Source organism: Triticum urartu, chromosome 7A (genome assembly GCF_056163025.1).
Source record: "Triticum urartu cultivar PI428250 chromosome 7A, HENAU_Tu73, whole genome shotgun sequence".
Classification (NCBI taxonomy): Eukaryota; Viridiplantae; Streptophyta; class Magnoliopsida; order Poales; family Poaceae; genus Triticum; species Triticum urartu.
The window spans coordinates 728,779,627-728,802,015 of NC_141879.1; the positions used below are offsets into that span (position 1 = coordinate 728,779,627).

At 41.9% G+C, this 22,389-nt stretch overlaps 2 protein-coding genes across 2 annotated transcripts; both read right to left on the reverse strand.

Annotated features, from left to right (window-relative positions):
* Positions 1 to 2,661: 2,661 nt before the first annotated feature.
* LOC147962335 (uncharacterized) lies at positions 2,662 to 3,607 on the reverse strand. Its single transcript, XM_087535361.1, has one exon. The coding sequence runs from the start codon at positions 3,485 to 3,487 to the stop codon at positions 3,155 to 3,157; it is 333 nt and encodes a 110-aa protein (XP_087391487.1). The 5' UTR covers positions 3,488 to 3,607; the 3' UTR covers positions 2,662 to 3,154.
* Positions 3,608 to 7,697: 4,090 nt separating this feature from the next.
* Positions 7,698 to 10,076, reverse strand: LOC125522075 (uncharacterized). Its single transcript, XM_048687145.2, has 2 exons — positions 9,583 to 10,076; positions 7,698 to 8,584 (listed from the first exon to the last, which is right to left on the reverse strand). Exon 1 carries the CDS (start codon positions 9,953 to 9,955, stop codon positions 9,623 to 9,625), a length of 333 nt encoding a protein of 110 aa, XP_048543102.2. The 5' UTR covers positions 9,956 to 10,076; the 3' UTR covers positions 7,698 to 8,584; positions 9,583 to 9,622.
* Between the last annotated feature and the right edge of the window lie 12,313 nt (positions 10,077 to 22,389).

Genomic DNA, 22,389 nt, shown 5'->3' on the forward strand with positions numbered 1-22,389 from the left:
ATAAAACTTACTTTACCCCTGCAAAAAAATATTCTCAGATTCCCCGCTTAAAAAAATGTGAGAAAATAACGACGGCCAGGTTCTAACACTAACGACAACTTTGGCCGTTGTTAAATTTTGTAGATGGCCCTTGAATGTTGTTAATGAGGACTTTATATTGTTATCGGCCGAGTATATGAACAAGCCGCCTCAGTCAAGTAGCCTGCGACGGCATTAGCGTAGACTCTTTGCCCCCTCAACACCCTAATCGGCCGCCGGTTCGATGGCAGTGCGAGGCGCCATGAGACCAACATCGTTCAAGTTCCAGTTGTGAAGACGGAGTTCCCGGGTCACGAGATCAACCGTCGCCGCCGGCGTACAGTGTGCCGGTAGGTCGTGAGAAGATGGAACCTCTGATCCAACCACCTCGGTCTCAGCGTAGATGAGTGGTAAGCTTTCACCGGAGGTAGCTCGGATGGGAGACCGTTTTAGGAACGTGCCTCTTCTTTTCATGGACCTGCCTCTGGTTGTCTAGCATGATTGGCCACGGACAAGCCGGGCAGGGAGCCGTTTGGACCTTACATTTGATGGCAAGGCAGCAGCTGCTGCAATATAAGGCTGCGGACCGTACGTAGATATGCTGCGCACCACCGGGCAGCGGCCAGTGTCCATTTATTGTGACGAACCAACGAGAAAAAAGTAGCATACTGACCCGAGTCAGAGACTGCCTGGACATTACTGGAGCTCATGCATGAGTACCATTTTACCGTGAGAGGTTTACCGCCCACGGGCTCGTTGTTAGAGCATCTCCAACACGCGCTCAAAAGTTTCACGCGCTAAAATAGTTTTAGCATGTCATTGTAGCACTTTTAGCATGCCGAACTCAATATTGTGATGCCCAACGCGCCTAAAAAAACACGCAGTGCAAATTATGAAGCGCGCGCCATCTGGCGTCCTAAATTTGTAGCTTCTGATAGCGTTTCTTAGCATGTGCCCAAACGTTTTTTTACGCGTGCACTATTTTACAGCTTCAGCTGGAGGTGTCGGCGCCCAAAAAACCTGAATTTTAGCGCGTCGAGTAGTTTTTGTGCACCTGTCGAAGATGCTCGTCGTCCCTTCTCATGATACCACACCTGTTGTGGACTTCTTTTCATTGGCACACTAATGTACATAGTTGAATGGGTCATCGCACACTATTAAAAACACTTACCACACAACGAATTGTATGGAACACTCAAAAGCATAATCTGGCAAAATGTTTTCTATCACAGAATAAAACAAACCATCACACTGGTGGTGAGTGGGGTTCTTGCCTTCCCATCGACATGTCCAGGCTCGACCAATGAACCATAATATTTATTATTTTTGAATGGGAGGCAAAAGATTTCTCTCATCTACTAATTAAGAGCGGAATAGAGTTTTACACATGTCCCTTACAAAACCGCATGGCAATTACTCACGCCATAAAATTTCCCTTAGTTTCTTTGCACCCGCGCCGACCCAAAGCCTAGCCTCCTCCAAGATGATGTTTAGGACAATCGGGAGCGGTGCACTGTTGTGCCGGAAAATACGGGCGTTCCTTTCATTTCAAATTGCCCAACAAACAAGCATGGTGAGTGAGGCCATTGCTTTTCTAGAATGAATATTCATGTCGGTTCTACTAGCCCACGAATCAATGGAGCCGTCCAAATGCCAAGAAGATGTATCCGCATGCACAAAATCAAGTTTTGCAACCACCATGTTGCAAAGTCAAAGGGTGTACAGGCCCTTGGCGAAGAGGTGTGTCCCGGTTTCTTGTCCCCTTTTGCAAAGAAGGCAAAGGCCACAATTCTCACACCGGTGCTTGGCCAATCTGTTGACGGTCCAAATCCTATTCTGTGTAGCTAACCAAGCAAAAAACTAGACCTTTGGTTGCATACAATTCTTGCATATCATGCGATTCAAGGGGGAGTGGACCAAACACTAAGAATTGGGATCTATAAGTGGAGGCCACCGAGTAGATCCCATCATTAGTGTGCTTCCAGACAATATCATCCTTGTCAAGCTCATCAAGATGGATATTTTGCACAAACATCCAAAGAGTGAAGAATTTCCAGATACGTGACCAATGCACATTAGTGGTGTGATCCAGCTGCATGACCAACGAACCATATTGACTACCAAGTTAGTATAACTATGTGCTAAATTTGCGACACTTATTTTGGGACATAGGGAGTACCACTTACTGATACATGTTGTGCCACACACACACACACACACACACACACACACACACACACACGCACACATAAGTGCGGACACGCTTGTCAGTTGTGCTCCATGATAGCACTAAATAAGTTTGTGCTCTTAAGTATATTCAGCATGCACGTTGGATCCAAGTTCTGCACGTTGTGTTTACCAACAATGCCACCCACCTCCTCCAGTTCAGTTGCGTTATTCTGATTTACCCATCCCCAAGCACCCCCCCCCCCCCCCTCCTCCCACCACCCACCCTTAGTCGAGTGACTCTCCTCCACACGCTTAGCTGAGGAGGATGGCCAAGTTCGAGGTGTGTTCTCATCTTGTGGACGATGCGTAATCTATATCTCGAGTCCTCCATATATATGCTGATTACATTATAATCCTTATGGTGATTTGAAGTACGCAGGTAATTTGAGCTCATTTCAACCAACTTTTACCAGCTTTTAGGTTTTAAAATGAAAATTTACCAGTCACTAATTTATTGCCTCTGGAAGCCCAGATAGTCGGAGAAGCTGGAGCATACCCAATTGTTTGGGTTAGCATTGCAATTCATTGTTACAGAGACTATGTAATAGACATATAAAATATGGAAGATTGTAAATTGTTCTGAGAAATATCTTCAAGGTTAGAGGTCCAAAAAATCTATAATAAACACCGTGCTGAAAAACGTCCCTATTCTCACAGTGTCCTATAAATATCGAAACTTGAACATTTAGACTTATATAGATCCAATTTTTCCAGGAAAGTATCACATCCAAGTTGAATGGGAAATTTTGTGTCAACCCAAAGACCAGGAAGGTCTCTAGGAATCTAGTACCTAGACACGGAAGAGCGCCGATGAATCCACTTTAAGCACAATAGGAGCTTGTAACAAGAAGATAGATTTTGCCTTACCTAGGACCGGAAATAGGAGATATATCGACTGAACGACCAATTATAGCCGGAGGGACAAGTCCAGCTCCTGGCCGCGCTCCGACGAGCTCGTGTTGCGCTTGTGCGCCATGCCACCTGCTGCTGCTGCCTCCTCGGACACCCAAACAGTGGCGGCAGCCCTCTCCGGTTTCGAAGCATGCGCCGTGGCGGCGGCAGTCTCCCGGCGGCGCTTGTCGGCTCGCTCTTCCTTGTGCGCGTTCTGGTGGCCGCCGAGAGCCTGCGAGGTGCGGAACTTGCGGTGGCAGTACACGCATAGGAAGAAGCCGGGCGCCGGGGCCACAACGGCGGCGGCCAGGGTGAGCTCGAGGCTGAGCTCGTCATGCGCGTGCTCCATTGTGCTGGCTGGTGCTGGTGGTTGTGTGTCGTACTCGCATATGGCTGTGGGTGTGTGTAACTGAGCAGAAATCTGGGGAGCACAAATAGCCAAGCGGATTGTGGAGGTAGCTTGGACGGCCGGTCTGCATGTGGTGCTAATTCCTGCGCGGTAGTTATGTCCGGGAGGGCGACTTACGGCCCCGCCGGCATCGTCACCGGGGCACACACACGCGGGGTATTAGACTGGTCGTAATGGGAGTATCATAACTAGTATCATGCATATCAAGTAGACAATTTTGATGATGTGGCATAGCATTAAATGAAGAAATAGATGATTGAGTATCATATTATGATACCGTGTCATAATAAATGCAATGCTACTATGTGTCATGCATGGTAATAAATAAAGTCATCTATGATACTAGTACATGATAGTATACATTAGGGAGGTAGTATCACACACTAGTATCATATGCATGATACTAACTTATAATACTACCCATTACAAGCAGCCTTAGGTCAGACTGCCTGCATGCATGGCCCAACCAAGATTCCTTAGGCTACTTTTAATGCATTGGTGCTTACATGAGGTGCTAAGCATCCTTCATTTAATAATTTTGCAACTAAAGTTCGTCATGCATTGTTGGGATTCTTCCATTTAATTGTTTTGCCTAGGTTCTCGTGCTTGGCATTGTTTTTTTCTGGGGTCACCACACTCATCTCTCTCCTGTTAATTACCTTGCCACATCAGATTTTTTTGCCTACATGACAGTCTTAGCACCTGTATAAGGTGAAGCATTGGGAAGGGCCTTATGTCTAAAAAAATAGGGTAACTGTGGAAGTATGTGTACACACACACGTGCGCCGGGGGGGGGGGCTTCTGTGGAATTCAGCCTTATTTTTTTCTTTTCATTCTGCACAGACTAGTCATAATGGGAGTATCATGCATTCCAACTAGGCATGTTTATTAAGATGACACAATTAAACGAGTAAAGAGAGGCCTGGGTATCATGATATGATATTGTGTCATATTAAATGATGTACTAGTACGGAATGATAATAAATAAGATCACCATGTTACCAAGTTATGACATATGCACTCTGAAGATTGTATCACACACTAGTATCATATGCATGATACTTTCCATTGTGACCAGCCTCATGCAATATCCTACGGGGCATAAGGAGGTCTGTATGTGACAATGTCGTTGTGTGGTGCCTCGTGCTCACCAAGAACAGGCGGCCGATCAGGGTGTCGAGAGGGAAAGAGTTTACTCTACGCCGGCATAGCGTACTTGACTGCGATGGCGCGTTCATATAATCCCAAGTACTATAGGACGGGGATTTGTGGCTTTCGGGTGCCACACATCGCTATATTATTATAGTATTAGAAAATACCACAAAATTTTAAAAAAAATCTGAAATTTTGGTATATCAAACATGGGTGCCATTCTACTCCCGTGTTGAGTTCCGTGAGGAATGGATGCCTGTGCGTAGTATTCTTGGTAAAAAAAGACAAAAAGTCCTATGTATAGAAAAACTGCTTGGATGGATCATATGTCGGATCGTATTTTCTTTGCCACATATATCACAGGTACCATTCCTCACGAAACTAAATGCGGGGGTAGAATATGTGATCATATTTGATATCCCAAAATTCCATAATTGTTTGCAATTTCCAAGTGTTTTTAATACTAATATATTCATATAGGGGTGTGTGGCACCCGAGAGCTCCAATGCATTTCCGGACTCATACATACCTTATAGCACTGGAAATAGCGAACACAACATCTATATGTAAAGTGACTTAATTTGCAATTTGGTTAAATCAATATGATGGGAGGGAGAATGGTTGGGGGAGGAAGAAAGCTGAAGGGGGAAAAGGAAGGGCGGCCGTTGAATATTAATGGAATGGCCCCAAAAAATAATTTATCCAAAATAAATTTCAGGCGACTTACATATAGGCATATAGCTCGTCCCAATAAACAATGCGTACGGAGCAAGGATACTCTAGCACAGATGGATCAATGGGCCGACCGATTATAGCCGGAGAGACAAGTCTAGCTTGTGGTCGCGCTCCGATGAGGTCCCGCTGCTCTTGTGTGCACACCGCCTGATGTAGGCTCCTCAGGCATCCGAGCAGCGGCAGCAGCCCTCCGCGGCCCATGCTCCATTGATGTCCTATATGGTTGTTGTGTGTGTGGGAGGTTGCTAAGTTCATTCAAATCTGGGGAGCACAACTAGCCAAGCTGAAATGTTGAAGCGACAGCTAAACACACAGCTGCGACTGGCCCGCTGCTGAACTGCTGATTGCACTTGGCAGTGTTCTCCCCGGGGTGTCCGGCCGGGGCTCCTGGTTTTGTATGTACACGCCTGGTATCATTAGGTCACAGAAATTGTGTGTACTCAGCTGATTGGCCCCCAACGTAGCCCCGCGTGGCCGAATGCAGATTGACAACGGTATGGGACCTTTTCGTCATTCTGGCAGACATGTTTTTTTATGGGTTTCAGGCAGATATGTATCCTCCCATGCGAGGAATATGGAAGGGAAGCATGCGCCGGCAAGAAACGGGCCATATCCATCAGCATGTCACGGGCTGGAGACGGGCAGGGCGGGCGAGAGGGGCCGATATGGGCCAGCCCATTTATGCTTTATTCCTCACCGGTTTTGGAAAGGTTCTACAACCTTCTCAAAACCAGTCTTTAGTTTTTTATGTTTTGTTTACCAGTTTATTTATTTACTTTTCTTTTCTATTTTTTCTTTTTTCTTTTTTCCCTTTTCTTTTTTCCTTTCATTTTTTCTTTCTTTCTTATTTTTCATTTTTTGTTTTCATTTTCTTTTTCTATTTTCTTTTTCTTGACTTTTTCACCTTTTTGTAACGAAAAATCAAATTCATGAACATTATTTTATACTTTAATTCAAAAACATTATTTTATACTCAGTGTCAAATGCAGCTATACCTTATGGACATCCAAATGTAGTTATCTTAGCAAAGGGAATATGACCACCATTCTTATTTGAGAAAAGTGTCTCCACTAGAGCACTAACGATCCTAGATAGCAAAGAAAGCTTGATTGGAGCTAAGAACTATTTCTAAAGGATCCCTTCCACTCTTGTGTGGAAATATCTTTCTTTCGTTTAGTTTAGTCTGAGTTAAAACGTGTTGTCTAGTATTATAGAGGTTGTCCTTAGGGTCACTCCTTCTTATGCCGGGAGATGGAAATAATAAAGAATATGGGTGTGATTGTCTTCACAGTGGCGTGATAAAGTAACCAGCCATGTAGGTTCCTCTTTATTTCGATAGACCCCATCAACATGGCCACTCCCTTCCCCTGGTAGAAAAATCCATTACAGGTTTGGTTCTCAAAGAAAACAGTCTGAAAAATCGGAACTATTCCTACTCGGTAGGTCGCTTTATCAATTTGAGTTTAAAAATAGGAAAAAAGTGTGTCAAAAGTAGAAGTGTCATATCTTCCTAAGGAGCCCAATGCTAGCTAGATAATAAGAGGATTAGGCTTTGGCAGGATGTGAGGTGCCAACTTATTATAAGCTTGAGAGTCATAAGATCCCGGTTATAGAAGAAGAGTAGGCCAATCTCAATCTTAGGCTGCAACAAACAAGGAACTAGGTTCCTGTCGTCAAATCAATTTGATCCCAAAAGGAAATCGCAATCCAAAATCCCCATATATGATGTATGATAGATTCCGAGCACCTTACTACATGACACTTTTCGCACCTGTAGCGATGCTTAAGTCTGTCTGAATCATGTTAGCAATTGCCGCATTTTATGATAATGAAATTTGGCAAATGGACGTCAAAACTGCATTCCTTAATAGATTTCTTAAAGAAGAGTTATATATGATGCAACCAGAAGGTTTTGTCGATCCTAAAGGTGCTAACAAAGTGTGCAATCTCCATTGATCCATTTATAGACTGGTGCAACCATCTCGGAGTTGGAATATACGCTTTGATAGTGTGATCAAAGTATATGGTTTTATACAGACTTTTGGAGAAGCATGTATTTACAAGAAAGTGAGTGGGAGCTCTGTAGCGTTTCTAATATTATATGTGGATAACATATTGTTGATTGGAAATGATATAGAATTTCCAGATAGCATGAAAGGATACTTCTTTTCATTGGCACACTAATGTACATAGTTGAATGGGTCATCGCACACTATTAAAAACACTTACCACACAACGAATTGTATGGAACACTCAAAAGCATAATCTGGCAAAATGTTTTCTATCACAGAATAAAACAAACCATCACACTGGTGGTGAGTGGGGTTCTTGCCTTCCCATCGACATGTCCAGGCTCGACCAATGAACCATAATATTTATTATTTTTGAATGGGAGGCAAAAGATTTCTCTCATCTACTAATTAAGAGCGGAATAGAGTTTTACACATGTCCCTTACAAAACCGCATGGCAATTACTCACGCCATAAAATTTCCCTTAGTTTCTTTGCACCCGCGCCGACCCAAAGCCTAGCCTCCTCCAAGATGATGTTTAGGACAATCGGGAGCGGTGCACTGTTGTGCCGGAAAATACGGGCGTTCCTTTCATTTCAAATTGCCCAACAAACAAGCATGGTGAGTGAGGCCATTGCTTTTCTAGAATGAATATTCATGTCGGTTCTACTAGCCCACGAATCAATGGAGCCGTCCAAATGCCAAGAAGATGTATCCGCATGCACAAAATCAAGTTTTGCAACCACCATGTTGCAAAGTCAAAGGGTGTACAGGCCCTTGGCGAAGAGGTGTGTCCCGGTTTCTTGTCCCCTTTTGCAAAGAAGGCAAAGGCCACAATTCTCACACCGGTGCTTGGCCAATCTGTTGACGGTCCAAATCCTATTCTGTGTAGCTAACCAAGCAAAAAACTAGACCTTTGGTTGCATACAATTCTTGCATATCATGCGATTCAAGGGGGAGTGGACCAAACACTAAGAATTGGGATCTATAAGTGGAGGCCACCGAGTAGATCCCATCATTAGTGTGCTTCCAGACAATATCATCCTTGTCAAGCTCATCAAGGTGGATATTTTGCACAAACATCCAAAGAGTGAAGAATTTCCAGATACGTGACCAATGCACATTAGTGGTGTGATCCAGCTGCATGACCAACGAACCATATTGACTACCAAGTTAGTATAACTATGTGCTAAATTCGCGACACTTATTTTGGGACATAGGGAGTACCACTTACTGATACATGTTGTGCCACACACACACACACACACACACACACACACACACACACGCACACATAAGTGCGGACACGCTTGTCAGTTGTGCTCCATGATAGCACTAAATAAGTTTGTGCTCTTAAGTATATTCAGCATGCACGTTGGATCCAAGTTCTGCACGTTGTGTTTACCAACAATGCCACCCACCTCCTCCAGTTCAGTTGCGTTATTCTGATTTACCCATCCCCAAGCACCCCCCCCCCCTCCTCCCACCACCCACCCTTAGTCGAGTGACTCTCCTCCACACGCTTAGCTGAGGAGGATGGCCAAGTTCGAGGTGTGTTCTCATCTTGTGGACGATGCGTAATCTATATCTCGAGTCCTCCATATATATGCTGATTACATTATAATCCTTATGGTGATTTGAAGTACGCAGGTAATTTGAGCTCATTTCAACCAACTTTTACCAGCTTTTAGGTTTTAAAATGAAAATTTACCAGTCACTAATTTATTGCCTCTGGAAGCCCAGATAGTCGGAGAAGCTGGAGCATACCCAATTGTTTGGGTTAGCATTGCAATTCATTGTTACAGAGACTATGTAATAGACATATAAAATATGGAAGATTGTAAATTGTTCTGAGAAATATCTTCAAGGTTAGAGGTCCAAAAAATCTATAATAAACACCGTGCTGAAAAACGTCCCTATTCTCACAGTGTCCTATAAATATCGAAACTTGAACATTTAGACTTATATAGATCCAATTTTTCCAGGAAAGTATCACATCCAAGTTGAATGGGAAATTTTGTGTCAACCCAAAGACCAGGAAGGTCTCTAGGAATCTAGTACCTAGACACGGAAGAGCGCCGATGAATCCACTTTAAGCACAATAGGAGCTTGTAACAAGAAGATAGATTTTGCCTTACCTAGGACCGGAAATAGGAGATATATCGACTGAACGACCAATTATAGCCGGAGGGACAAGTCCAGCTCCTGGCCGCGCTCCGACGAGCTCGTGTTGCGCTTGTGCGCCATGCCACCTGCTGCTGCTGCCTCCTCGGACACCCAAACAGTGGCGGCAGCCCTCTCCGGTTTCGAAGCATGCGCCGTGGCGGCGGCAGTCTCCCGGCGGCGCTTGTCGGCTCGCTCTTCCTTGTGCGCGTTCTGGTGGCCGCCGAGAGCCTGCGAGGTGCGGAACTTGCGGTGGCAGTACACGCATAGGAAGAAGCCGGGCGCCGGGGCCACAACGGCGGCGGCCAGGGTGAGCTCGAGGCTGAGCTCGTCATGCGCGTGCTCCATTGTGCTGGCTGGTGCTGGTGGTTGTGTGTCGTACTCGCATATGGCTGTGGGTGTGTGTAACTGAGCAGAAATCTGGGGAGCACAAATAGCCAAGCGGATTGTGGAGGTAGCTTGGACGGCCGGTCTGCATGTGGTGCTAATTCCTGCGCGGTAGTTATGTCCGGGAGGGCGACTTACGGCCCCGCCGGCATCGTCACCGGGGCACACACACGCGGGGTATTAGACTGGTCGTAATGGGAGTATCATAACTAGTATCATGCATATCAAGTAGACAATTTTGATGATGTGGCATAGCATTAAATGAAGAAATAGATGATTATCATATTATGATACCGTGTCATAATAAATGCAATGCTACTATGTGTCATGCATGGTAATAAATAAAGTCATCTATGATACTAGTACATGATAGTATACATTAGGGAGGTAGTATCACACACTAGTATCATATGCATGATACTAACTTATAATACTACCCATTACAAGCAGCCTTAGGTCAGACTGCCTGCATGCATGGCCCAACCAAGATTCCTTAGGCTACTTTTAATGCATTGGTGCTTACATGAGGTGCTAAGCATCCTTCATTTAATAATTTTGCAACTAAAGTTCGTCATGCATTGTTGGGATTCTTCCATTTAATTGTTTTGCCTAGGTTCTCGTGCTTGGCATTGTTTTTTTCTGGGGTCACCACACTCATCTCTCTCCTGTTAATTACCTTGCCACATCAGATTTTTTTGCCTACATGACAGTCTTAGCACCTGTATAAGGTGAAGCATTGGGAAGGGCCTTATGTCTAAAAAAATAGGGTAACTGTGGAAGTATGTGTACACACACACGTGCGCCGGGGGGGGGGGGGGGGGCTTCTGTGGAATTCAGCCTTATTTTTTTCTTTTCATTCTGCACAGACTAGTCATAATGGGAGTATCATGCATTCCAACTAGGCATGTTTATTAAGATGACACAATTAAACGAGTAAAGAGAGGCCTGGGTATCATGATATGATATTGTGTCATATTAAATGATGTACTAGTACGGAATGATAATAAATAAGATCACCATGTTACCAAGTTATGACATATGCACTCTGAAGATTGTATCACACACTAGTATCATATGCATGATACTTTCCATTGTGACCAGCCTCATGCAATATCCTACGGGGCATAAGGAGGTCTGTATGTGACAATGTCGTTGTGTGGTGCCTCGTGCTCACCAAGAACAGGCGGCCGATCAGGGTGTCGAGAGGGAAAGAGTTTACTCTACGCCGGCATAGCGTACTTGACTGCGATGGCGCGTTCATATAATCCCAAGTACTATAGGACGGGGATTTGTGGCTTTCGGGTGCCACACATCGCTATATTATTATAGTATTAGAAAATACCACAAAATTTTAAAAAAAATCTGAAATTTTGGTATATCAAACATGGGTGCCATTCTACTCCCGTGTTGAGTTCCGTGAGGAATGGATGCCTGTGCGTAGTATTCTTGGTAAAAAAAGACAAAAAGTCCTATGTATAGAAAAACTGCTTGGATGGATCATATGTCGGATCGTATTTTCTTTGCCACATATATCACAGGTACCATTCCTCACGAAACTAAATGCGGGGGTAGAATATGTGATCATATTTGATATCCCAAAATTCCATAATTGTTTGCAATTTCCAAGTGTTTTTAATACTAATATATTCATATAGGGGTGTGTGGCACCCGAGAGCTCCAATGCATTTCCGGACTCATACATACCTTATAGCACTGGAAATAGCGAACACAACATCTATATGTAAAGTGACTTAATTTGCAATTTGGTTAAATCAATATGATGGGAGGGAGAATGGTTGGGGGAGGAAGAAAGCTGAAGGGGGAAAAGGAAGGGCGGCCGTTGAATATTAATGGAATGGCCCCAAAAAATAATTTATCCAAAATAAATTTCAGGCGACTTACATATAGGCATATAGCTCGTCCCAATAAACAATGCGTACGGAGCAAGGATACTCTAGCACAGATGGATCAATGGGCCGACCGATTATAGCCGGAGAGACAAGTCTAGCTTGTGGTCGCGCTCCGATGAGGTCCCGCTGCTCTTGTGTGCACACCGCCTGATGTAGGCTCCTCAGGCATCCGAGCAGCGGCAGCAGCCCTCCGCGGCCCATGCTCCATTGATGTCCTATATGGTTGTTGTGTGTGTGGGAGGTTGCTAAGTTCATTCAAATCTGGGGAGCACAACTAGCCAAGCTGAAATGTTGAAGCGACAGCTAAACACACAGCTGCGACTGGCCCGCTGCTGAACTGCTGATTGCACTTGGCAGTGTTCTCCCCGGGGTGTCCGGCCGGGGCTCCTGGTTTTGTATGTACACGCCTGGTATCATTAGGTCACAGAAATTGTGTGTACTCAGCTGATTGGCCCCCAACGTAGCCCCGCGTGGCCGAATGCAGATTGACAACGGTATGGGACCTTTTCGTCATTCTGGCAGACATGTTTTTTTATGGGTTTCAGGCAGATATGTATCCTCCCATGCGAGGAATATGGAAGGGAAGCATGCGCCGGCAAGAAACGGGCCATATCCATCAGCATGTCACGGGCTGGAGACGGGCAGGGCGGGCGAGAGGGGCCGATATGGGCCAGCCCATTTATGCTTTATTCCTCACCGGTTTTGGAAAGGTTCTACAACCTTCTCAAAACCAGTCTTTAGTTTTTTATGTTTTGTTTACCAGTTTATTTATTTACTTTTCTTTTCTATTTTTTCTTTTTTCTTTTTTCCCTTTTCTTTTTTCCTTTCATTTTTTCTTTCTTTCTTATTTTTCATTTTTTGTTTTCATTTTCTTTTTCTATTTTCTTTTTCTTGACTTTTTCACCTTTTTGTAACGAAAAATCAAATTCATGAACATTATTTTATACTTTAATTCAAAAACATTATTTTATACTCAGTGTCAAATGCAGCTATACCTTATGGACATCCAAATGTAGTTATCTTAGCAAAGGGAATATGACCACCATTCTTATTTGAGAAAAGTGTCTCCACTAGAGCACTAACGATCCTAGATAGCAAAGAAAGCTTGATTGGAGCTAAGAACTATTTCTAAAGGATCCCTTCCACTCTTGTGTGGAAATATCTTTCTTTCGTTTAGTTTAGTCTGAGTTAAAACGTGTTGTCTAGTATTATAGAGGTTGTCCTTAGGGTCACTCCTTCTTATGCCGGGAGATGGAAATAATAAAGAATATGGGTGTGATTGTCTTCACAGTGGCGTGATAAAGTAACCAGCCATGTAGGTTCCTCTTTATTTCGATAGACCCCATCAACATGGCCACTCCCTTCCCCTGGTAGAAAAATCCATTACAGGTTTGGTTCTCAAAGAAAACAGTCTGAAAAATCGGAACTATTCCTACTCGGTAGGTCGCTTTATCAATTTGAGTTTAAAAATAGGAAAAAAGTGTGTCAAAAGTAGAAGTGTCATATCTTCCTAAGGAGCCCAATGCTAGCTAGATAATAAGAGGATTAGGCTTTGGCAGGATGTGAGGTGCCAACTTATTATAAGCTTGAGAGTCATAAGATCCCGGTTATAGAAGAAGAGTAGGCCAATCTCAATCTTAGGCTGCAACAAACAAGGAACTAGGTTCCTGTCGTCAAATCAATTTGATCCCAAAAGGAAATCGCAATCCAAAATCCCCATATATGATGTATGATAGATTCCGAGCACCTTACTACATGACACTTTTCGCACCTGTAGCGATGCTTAAGTCTGTCTGAATCATGTTAGCAATTGCCGCATTTTATGATAATGAAATTTGGCAAATGGACGTCAAAACTGCATTCCTTAATAGATTTCTTAAAGAAGAGTTATATATGATGCAACCAGAAGGTTTTGTCGATCCTAAAGGTGCTAACAAAGTGTGCAATCTCCATTGATCCATTTATAGACTGGTGCAACCATCTCGGAGTTGGAATATACGCTTTGATAGTGTGATCAAAGTATATGGTTTTATACAGACTTTTGGAGAAGCATGTATTTACAAGAAAGTGAGTGGGAGCTCTGTAGCGTTTCTAATATTATATGTGGATAACATATTGTTGATTGGAAATGATATAGAATTTCCAGATAGCATGAAAGGATACTTGAATAATAATTTTTCAATGAAAGACCTCGGTGAAGGTGCCTATATATTGGGCATCAAGATGTATAGAGATAGATCAAGACGCTTAATTGGACTTTCACAAAGCACATACCTTGATAAAGTTTTGAAGAAGTTCAAAATAGATCAGTCAAAGAAAGGGTTCTTGCCGGTGTTACAAGGTGTGAAGTTGAGACAGACTCAATGCCCGACCACTATGGAAGATAGAGAGAAAATGAAATTCATTCCCTATGCCTCAGCCATATGTTCTATCATGTATGCAATGCTGTGTACTAGACCTGGTGCATGCCTTGCTATAAGTTTAGCAAGGAGGTACCAAAGTAATCCAGGAGTGGATCACTGGACAGCAGTCAAGAACATCCTGAAGTACCTGAAAAGGACTGAGGACATGTTTCTCGTTTATGGGGGTGACAAAGAGCTCATCGTAAATGGTTACATCGATGCTAGCTTTGACACTTATCCGGATGACTCTAAGTCCCTAACCGGATACGTATTTATATTGAATGGTGGAGCTGTCAGTTGCTTCGGAAGTAGAAAATGAAGGAGTCTGGATGAAGGAGTTCATATCCGATCTAGGTGTAATACCTAATGCATCGGGTCTAATGAATATTTTTTGTGACACTACTGGAGCAATTGCCTTAGCGAAGGAATCCAGATTTCACAAGAGAACCAAACACATCAAGAGACGCTTCAACTCCATCCGCGATCAAGTCAAGGAGGGAGACATAGAGATTTGAAAAATACATATGGATCTAAATATTGAAGACTCGTTGACTAAGCCTCTTCCACGAGCAAAACATGATCAGCACCAAGACTCCATGGGTGTTAGAATCATTACAATGTAATCTAGATTATTGACACTAGTGCAAGTGGGAGACTGAAGGAAATATGCCGTAGAGGCAATAATTAAGTTGTTATTTATATTTCCTCATATCATGATAAATTTTTATTATTCATGCTAGAATAGTATTAACCGGAAACTTGATACATGTGTGAATACATAGACAAAGGAAAGTGTCCCTAGTATGCCTCTACTTGACTAGCTCGTTAATCAAAGATGGTTCAGTTTCCTGACCATAGACATGTGTTGTCACTTGATGAATGGGATCACATCATTAGGAGAATGATGTGATGGACAAGACCCACCAGTTAGCTGAGCATAATGATCGTTAAGTTTTATTGATATTGCTTTCTTCATGACTTATACATATTCCTTTGACTATGAGATTATGCAACTCCCGAATACCGGAGGAACACCTTGTGTGCTATCAAACGTCACAAGTAATTGGGTGATTATAAATATGCTCTACAGGTGTCTCCGAAGGTGTTTGTTGGGTTGGCATAGATCGAGATTAGGATTTGTCACTCCGAGTATCGGAGAGGTATCTCTGGGCCCTCTCGGTAATGCACATCTTAATAATCCTTGCAAGCAATGTGACTAATGTGTTAGTTGCGGGATGATGCATTACAGAACGAGTAAAGAGACTTGTCGGTAACGAGATTGAACTAGGTATGAAGATACCGACGATCGAATCTCGGGCAAGCAACATACCGATGACAAAGGTAATGACGTATGCTGTCATTACGGTTTGAACGAAAAAGATCTTCATAGAATATGTAGGAACCAATATGAGCATCCAGGTTCTGTTGTTGGTTATTGATCGAAGATGTGTCTCGGTCATGTCTACGTAGTTCTTGAACCCGTAGGGTCCGCACGCTTAACATTCGATGACGATTTGTATTATGAGTTATGTGTTTTGGTGACCGATGATTGTTCGGAGTCTCGGATGAGATCACAGACATGACGAGGAATCCCGAAATGGTCGAGAGGTAAAGACTGATATATTGGTGATACGTCCATTTTGCATCATGCTTTTATATCGATATTTATTGCATTATGGGTTGTTATTACACATTAGGTCACAATACTTATGCCTATTCTCTCTTATTTTACAAGGTTTACATGAAGAGGGAGAATGCCGGCAGCTGGAATTCTGGGCTGGAAAAGGAGCAAATGTTAGAGACCTATTCTGCACAACTCCAAAAGTCCTGAAACTTCATGGGAGCAAGTTCCAGAATATATAACAAATATTGGGCGAAAGAAGTGCCAGAGGGGGGCCACCCACCTGACGCGCCCCCTGCCTCGTGGGCCCCCTGGCAGCCCTCTGACGCCCATCTTCTGCTATATGAGGTCTTTCATCGAGGAAAAAATCATAAGCTAGCTCACGGGATGAAACTCCATCGCCACGAGCAGGAACCTTGGCAGAACCAATCTATGGCTCCGGCAGAGCTGTTCTGCCGGGGAAACTTCCCTCCGGGAGTGGGAAATCATCACCATCGATCCTCTCATCAGGAGGGGGTCAATATCCATCAACATCTTCACCAACACGATCTCATCTCAAACCCTAGTTCATCTCTTGTATCCAATCTTTGTCCCAAAGCCTCAGATTGGTACCTGTGGGTTGCTAGTAGTGTTGATTACTCTTTGTAGTTGATGCTAGTTGGTTTATTCGGTGGAAGATCATATGTTCAGATCCTTTATGCATATTAATACCCCTCTGATTATGAACATGAATATGATTTGTGAGTAGTTATGTTTGTTCCTGAGGACACGGGAGAAGTCTTGCTATAAGTAGTGATGTGAATTTGGCATTCGTTCGATATTTTGATGAGATGTATGTTGTCTCTCCTCTAGTGGTGTCATGTGAACGTTGACTACATGACACTTCACCATTGTTTGGGCCTATGGGAAGGCATTGGGAAGTAATAAGTAGATGATGGGTTGCTAGAGTGAAAGAAGCTTAAACCCTAGTTTATGCGTTGCTTCGTAAGGGGCTGATTTGGATCCATATGTTTCATGCTATGGTTAGGTTTACCTTAATACTTCTTTTGTAGTTGCGGATGCTTGCAATAGGGGTTAATCATAAGTGGGATGCTTGTCCAAGGAAGGGCAGTACCCAAGCACCGGTCCACCCACATATCAAATTCTCAAAGTACCGAACGCGAATCATATGAGCGTGATGAAAACTAGCTTGATGATAATTCCCATGTGTCCTCGGGAGCTGATATGTCTTGAACGTATCTATAATTCTTGATTGTTCCATGCTATTATATTATGTGTTTTAGATGTTTATGGGCTTTATTAAAAACTTTTATATTATTTTTGGGACTAACCTATTGACGCAGAGCCCAGTGCCAGTTCCTGTTTTTCCCTTGTTTCAGTGTTTCGAAGAAAAGGAATATCAAACGAAGTCGAAACGGAATGAAACCTTCTAGAGAAGTTATTTTTGGAAGGAAAGCAACCCAGGAGACTTGGAGTCCACGTCAAGGAAGCTTCGATGAAGCCACGAGGTAGGGGGCTCGTCCACCCCCCTGGGCGCGCCCTCCACCCTCGTGGGCCCCTCGTGGCTCCCCTGACGTACTTCTTCCTCCTATATATCTCCATATACCCTAAAACGATCGGGGAACACAATAGATCGGGAGTTCCGCTGCCAGAAGCCTCCGTAGCCACCAAAAACCAATCTAGACCCATTCCGGCACCCTACCGGAGGGGGAAATCCCTCTTCGGTGGCCATCTTCATCATCCCGGTGCTCTCCATGACGAGGAGGGAGTAGTTCTCCCTCGGGGCTGAGGGTATGTACTAGTAGCTATGTGTTTGATCTCTCTCTCTCTCTCTCTCGTGTTCTTGAGGTGGTACGATCTTGATGTATCACGAGCTTTGCTATTATATTTGGATCCTATGATGTTTCTTCCCCCCTCTACTCTCTTGTAATGGATTGAGTTTTCCTTTTGAAGTTATCAAATCGGATTGAGTTTTTAAGGATTTGAGAACACTTGATGTATGTCGTGTGTGGGATAACCGTGGTGACAATGGGTTATTCTATTGATTCACTTGATGTATGTTTTGGTCATCAACTTGCGGGTTCCGCCCATGAACCTATGCATAGGGGTTGGCAGACGGTTTCGTCTTGACTCTCCGGTAGAAACTTTGGGGCACTCTTTGAGGTCCTATGTGTTGGTTGAATAGATGAATCTGAGATTGTGTGATGCATATCGTATAATCATACCCACGGATACTTGAGGTGACATTGGAGTATCTAGGGTACATTAGGGTTTTGGTTGATTTGTGTCTTAAGGTGTTATTCTAGTACGAACTCTAGGGCTGTTTGTGACACTTATAGGAATAGCCCAACGGATTGATTGGAAAGAATAACTTTGAGGTGGTTTCGTACCCTACCATAATCTCCTCGTTTGTTCTCCTCTATTAGTGACTTTGGAGTGAATCTTTGTTGCATGTTGAGGGATAGTTATGTGATCCAATTATGTTATTATTGTTGAGAGGACTTGCGCTAGTGAAAGTATGAACCCTAGGCCTTGTTTCCTAGCATTGCAATACCGTTTACGCTCACTTTTATCATTAGTTACCTTGCTGTTTTTATATTTTCAGATTACAAAAACCTTTATCTACCATCCATATACCACTTGTATTACCATCTCTTCGCTGAACTAGTGCACCTATACAATTTACCATTGTATTGGGTGTGTTGGGGACACAAGAGACTCTTTGTCATTTGGTTGCAGGGTTGTTTGAGAGAGACCATCCTCATCCTAGGCCTCTTGCGGATTGATAAACCTTAGGTCATCCAGTTGAGGGAAATTTGCTACTGTCCTACAAACCTCTGCACTTGGAGGCCCAACAATGTCTACAAGAAGAAGGTTGTGTAGTAGACATCAAGCTCTTTTCTGGCGCCGTTGCCAGGGAGGTTAGTGCTTGAAAGTATATCTTTAGATCTTGCAATTGAATCTTTTTGTTTCTTGTTTTAGCACTAGTTTAGTTTATAAAAGAAAATTAAAAATAATAATAATATGGAATTGAGTTTGCCTCATACGCTTCATCTTTTTAATATCTTTCGTGAGTATGATGGAAAGGATAATTGTGCCAAAGTGTTAGAAGAAGAATGCATTAAAATGTTTGGCACTAAATCTTTGAATGATGAGCATGATTGTAACGTTGTTAGTATGAACTCCTTGAATATCCATAGTACTAATGATGATTGCACTAGTTATGATGAAAATGTCTCCTATAAACATGTCAATTTTTGTGGAGTGCATTGGGTTTGTAAGTACACACCAAATAGGGAAGATAGATATTGCATGAGGCATAAGTACTTAGAAACTAAATTGTTGCAAGAAAGGCTAGATGATTGTGCTGAAAATTTAAATTTTCTTGGCCGTACTTGTGGACTTTGCAACGAACAGGGTCATTTAGCTATCCGATGCAAATTGTTTCATGATCTAATCGTGTCCAAAAATTGTGATTACTTGATTTCCCTTGCATAGTATAATGAACTTAGTTTGCTTATGGGCTACAAATAAATGAAACGTATAACTAACCATCTTCCAGAATTTGCCCGTTATAAACTTCTTGGCTTTGATCTAGAGGAAATTTATATGTATTGTGCGGTGAATTGCATTGAAAATCCCTATATTGCCAATTACATAAAGAAAATAAAGCAAATACAAGATGAAGAGAATACTAATGAAAGGGAAGAGACTTCCCAATCTCCTCCTATTATTTCTTATGATGAATCAGGTAATGAGGAAGATCCTCCAATTCAACCAATCTCATTAATAAGGAGCTCCAAAAAGAAGATTGAGCCCACACATGATGTGATGAAGAAGAAGAAAAGAAAAAGGAAGAGAGGTAAAAAGATATCTCTCCCAAGTAATGCTGCTCCTATTCCTATTGTGCCTCATGAAAATATAATTGTGGAAGATAATGATACTTCTTATGATCTTGAAAATCTTTTGGCACTTGCTTGGAATTATATGATAATTGCTATACTATTGGTGCTATCTATACTATTAATGATGAGAGTGATTATCTTATGATATGAAAAGGCACAAGCTTGGGGATGCTATGTTTGATGAAGGTGATACTTTTAGTCTCCCAAGTTTTGATATGCAAATTTATAATGATGATAGCATGCCTCCTACTTATGATCATTATTGTGATGATACTTATGTTATAAAAGGTAGTGATTATATTTATAAAACTTGTCATGATTATGATTACCCTTTTTCTGAACCTTACTCTTTTAGTGTGAAAAGAATTTATAGTATTCGAGTCTCTTATGATACTCCCACTATTCCGATTGAGAAGAAATTTGCTTATGTGGAGAGTAATAAAATTTCTATGCTTGTAGATCATGAAAATAATTCTTTAGGTGCTGGTTATATTGTTTAATTCATTCATGATGCTACTTCAAATTATTATGAGGGAAGAATATATGCTTGTAGGAATTGCAATAATACCAAGTTTCCTCTCTATGTGCTTAAAGTTTTGAAGTTATGCTTGTTTTACCTTCCTATGCAAGTTGATTATTGTTCCCACAAGTTGTTTGCTCACAAAATTCCTATGCATAGGAAGTGGGTTAGACTTAAATGTGCTAGTCATATTCTTCATGATGCTCACTTTATGTTACAATTCTTATCTTTCATGTGAGCATCGTTGAAATCATCATGCCTAGCTAGGGGCGTTAAACGATAGCACTTGTTGGGAGGCAACCCAATTTTATTTATGTTCCTTGCTTTTTTATCCTGTTTATTAATAAATAAATAATTAATCTAGCCTCTTTTTAGATGTGGTTTTATGCTTTTAATTAGTGTTTGTTCCAAGTAGAACCTTTGGGAAGACTTGGGGAAAGTCTTGTTGATCATGCTGTAAAAAACAGAAACTTTAGCGCTCACGAGAATTGCTGCCATTTTTTATTGGAGAGTAATATTTAGTTAATTATTTTTGCAGATGATTAATAGATAAATTACTCACGTCCAGAAATTTATTTGAGAATTTTATTAGTTACATAAGTATACGTTTGATCCAGATTACTACAGACTGTTCTGTTTTTGACAGATTATGTTTTCTATGTGTTGTTTGCTTATTTTGATGAATCTATGAGTAGTATCGGAGGTTATGAACCATAGAGAAGTTGGAATACAGTAGATATTACTCCAATATGAATTTAGAATGAGTTCAAAACAGTACCTAAGTGGTGATTTTTTTCTTATACTAACGGAGCTTACGAGTTTTCTGTTAAGTTTTGTGTTCTGAAGTTATCAAGTTTTGGGTAAAGATTCAATGGACTATGGAATAAGGAGTGGCAAGAGCCTAAGATTGGGGATTCCCAAGGCACCCTAAGGTAATATTCAAGGACAACCAAAAGCCTAAGCTTGGGGATGCCCCGGAAGGCATCCCCTCTTTCGTCTTCGTTCATCGGTAACTTTACATGGAGCTATATTTTTATTCGCCACATGATATGTGTTTTGCTTGGAGCGTCATTTTATTTTGTTTTGTTTTGCTTTCTGTTTGAATAAAATACCAAGATCTGAAATTCTTAAATGTTAGAGAGTCTTCACATAGTTTCATAATTATTCAACTACTCATTGATCTTCACTTATATCTTTCGGAGTAGTTTGTCTTTTGCTCTAGTGCTTCACTTATATATTTTTAGAGCATGGTGGTGGTTTTATTTTGAACAAATAGATGAATTCTCATGCTTCACTTATATTATTTTGAGAGTCTTAAATAGCATGGTAATTTTCTTAAATAATCCTAATATGCTAGGTATTCAAGATTAGTAAAAAAAATCTTATGAGTGTTTTGAATACTAAGAGAAGTTTGATGCTTGATGATTGTTTTGAGATATGGAGGTAATAATATCAAAGTCGTGCTAGTTGAGTAGTTATAAACTTGAGGAATACTTTTGTTGAAGTTTGCAAGTCCCGTAGAATGCATGTATGGTAAATGTTGTGTAACAAATTTGAAACATGAGGTGTTATTTGATTGTCTTCCTTATGAGTGGCGGTCGGGGACGAGCGATGGTCTTTTCCTACCAATATATACCCCTAGTAGCATGCGCGTAGTGCTTGGTTTTTGATGACTTGTAGATTTTTTCAATAAGTATGTGAGTTCTTTATGACTAATGTTGAGTCCATGGATTATACGCACTCTTACCCTTCCATCATTGCTAGCCTCTTCAGTACCGTGCATTGCCCTTTCTCACATTGAGAGTTGGTGCAAACTTCGCCGGTGCATCCAAACCCCGTGATATGATACGCTCTTTCACACATAAACCTCCTTATATCTTCCTCAAAACAGCCACCATACCTACCTATTATGGCATTTCCATAGCCATTCCGAGATATATTGCCATGCAACTTTCCACCTTTCTGTTTATCATGACACATTCATCATTGTCATATTGCTTAGCATGATCCTGTAGTTGACATAGTATTTGTGGCAAA

Excerpts from the sequence above, each read along its gene's own strand:
- LOC147962335 (XM_087535361.1), bottom strand. The coding sequence starts at position 3,487 with ATGGAGCACGCGCATGACGAGCTCAGCCTCGAGCTCACCCTGGCCGCC.
- LOC125522075 (XM_048687145.2), bottom strand. The coding sequence starts at position 9,955 with ATGGAGCACGCGCATGACGAGCTCAGCCTCGAGCTCACCCTGGCCGCC.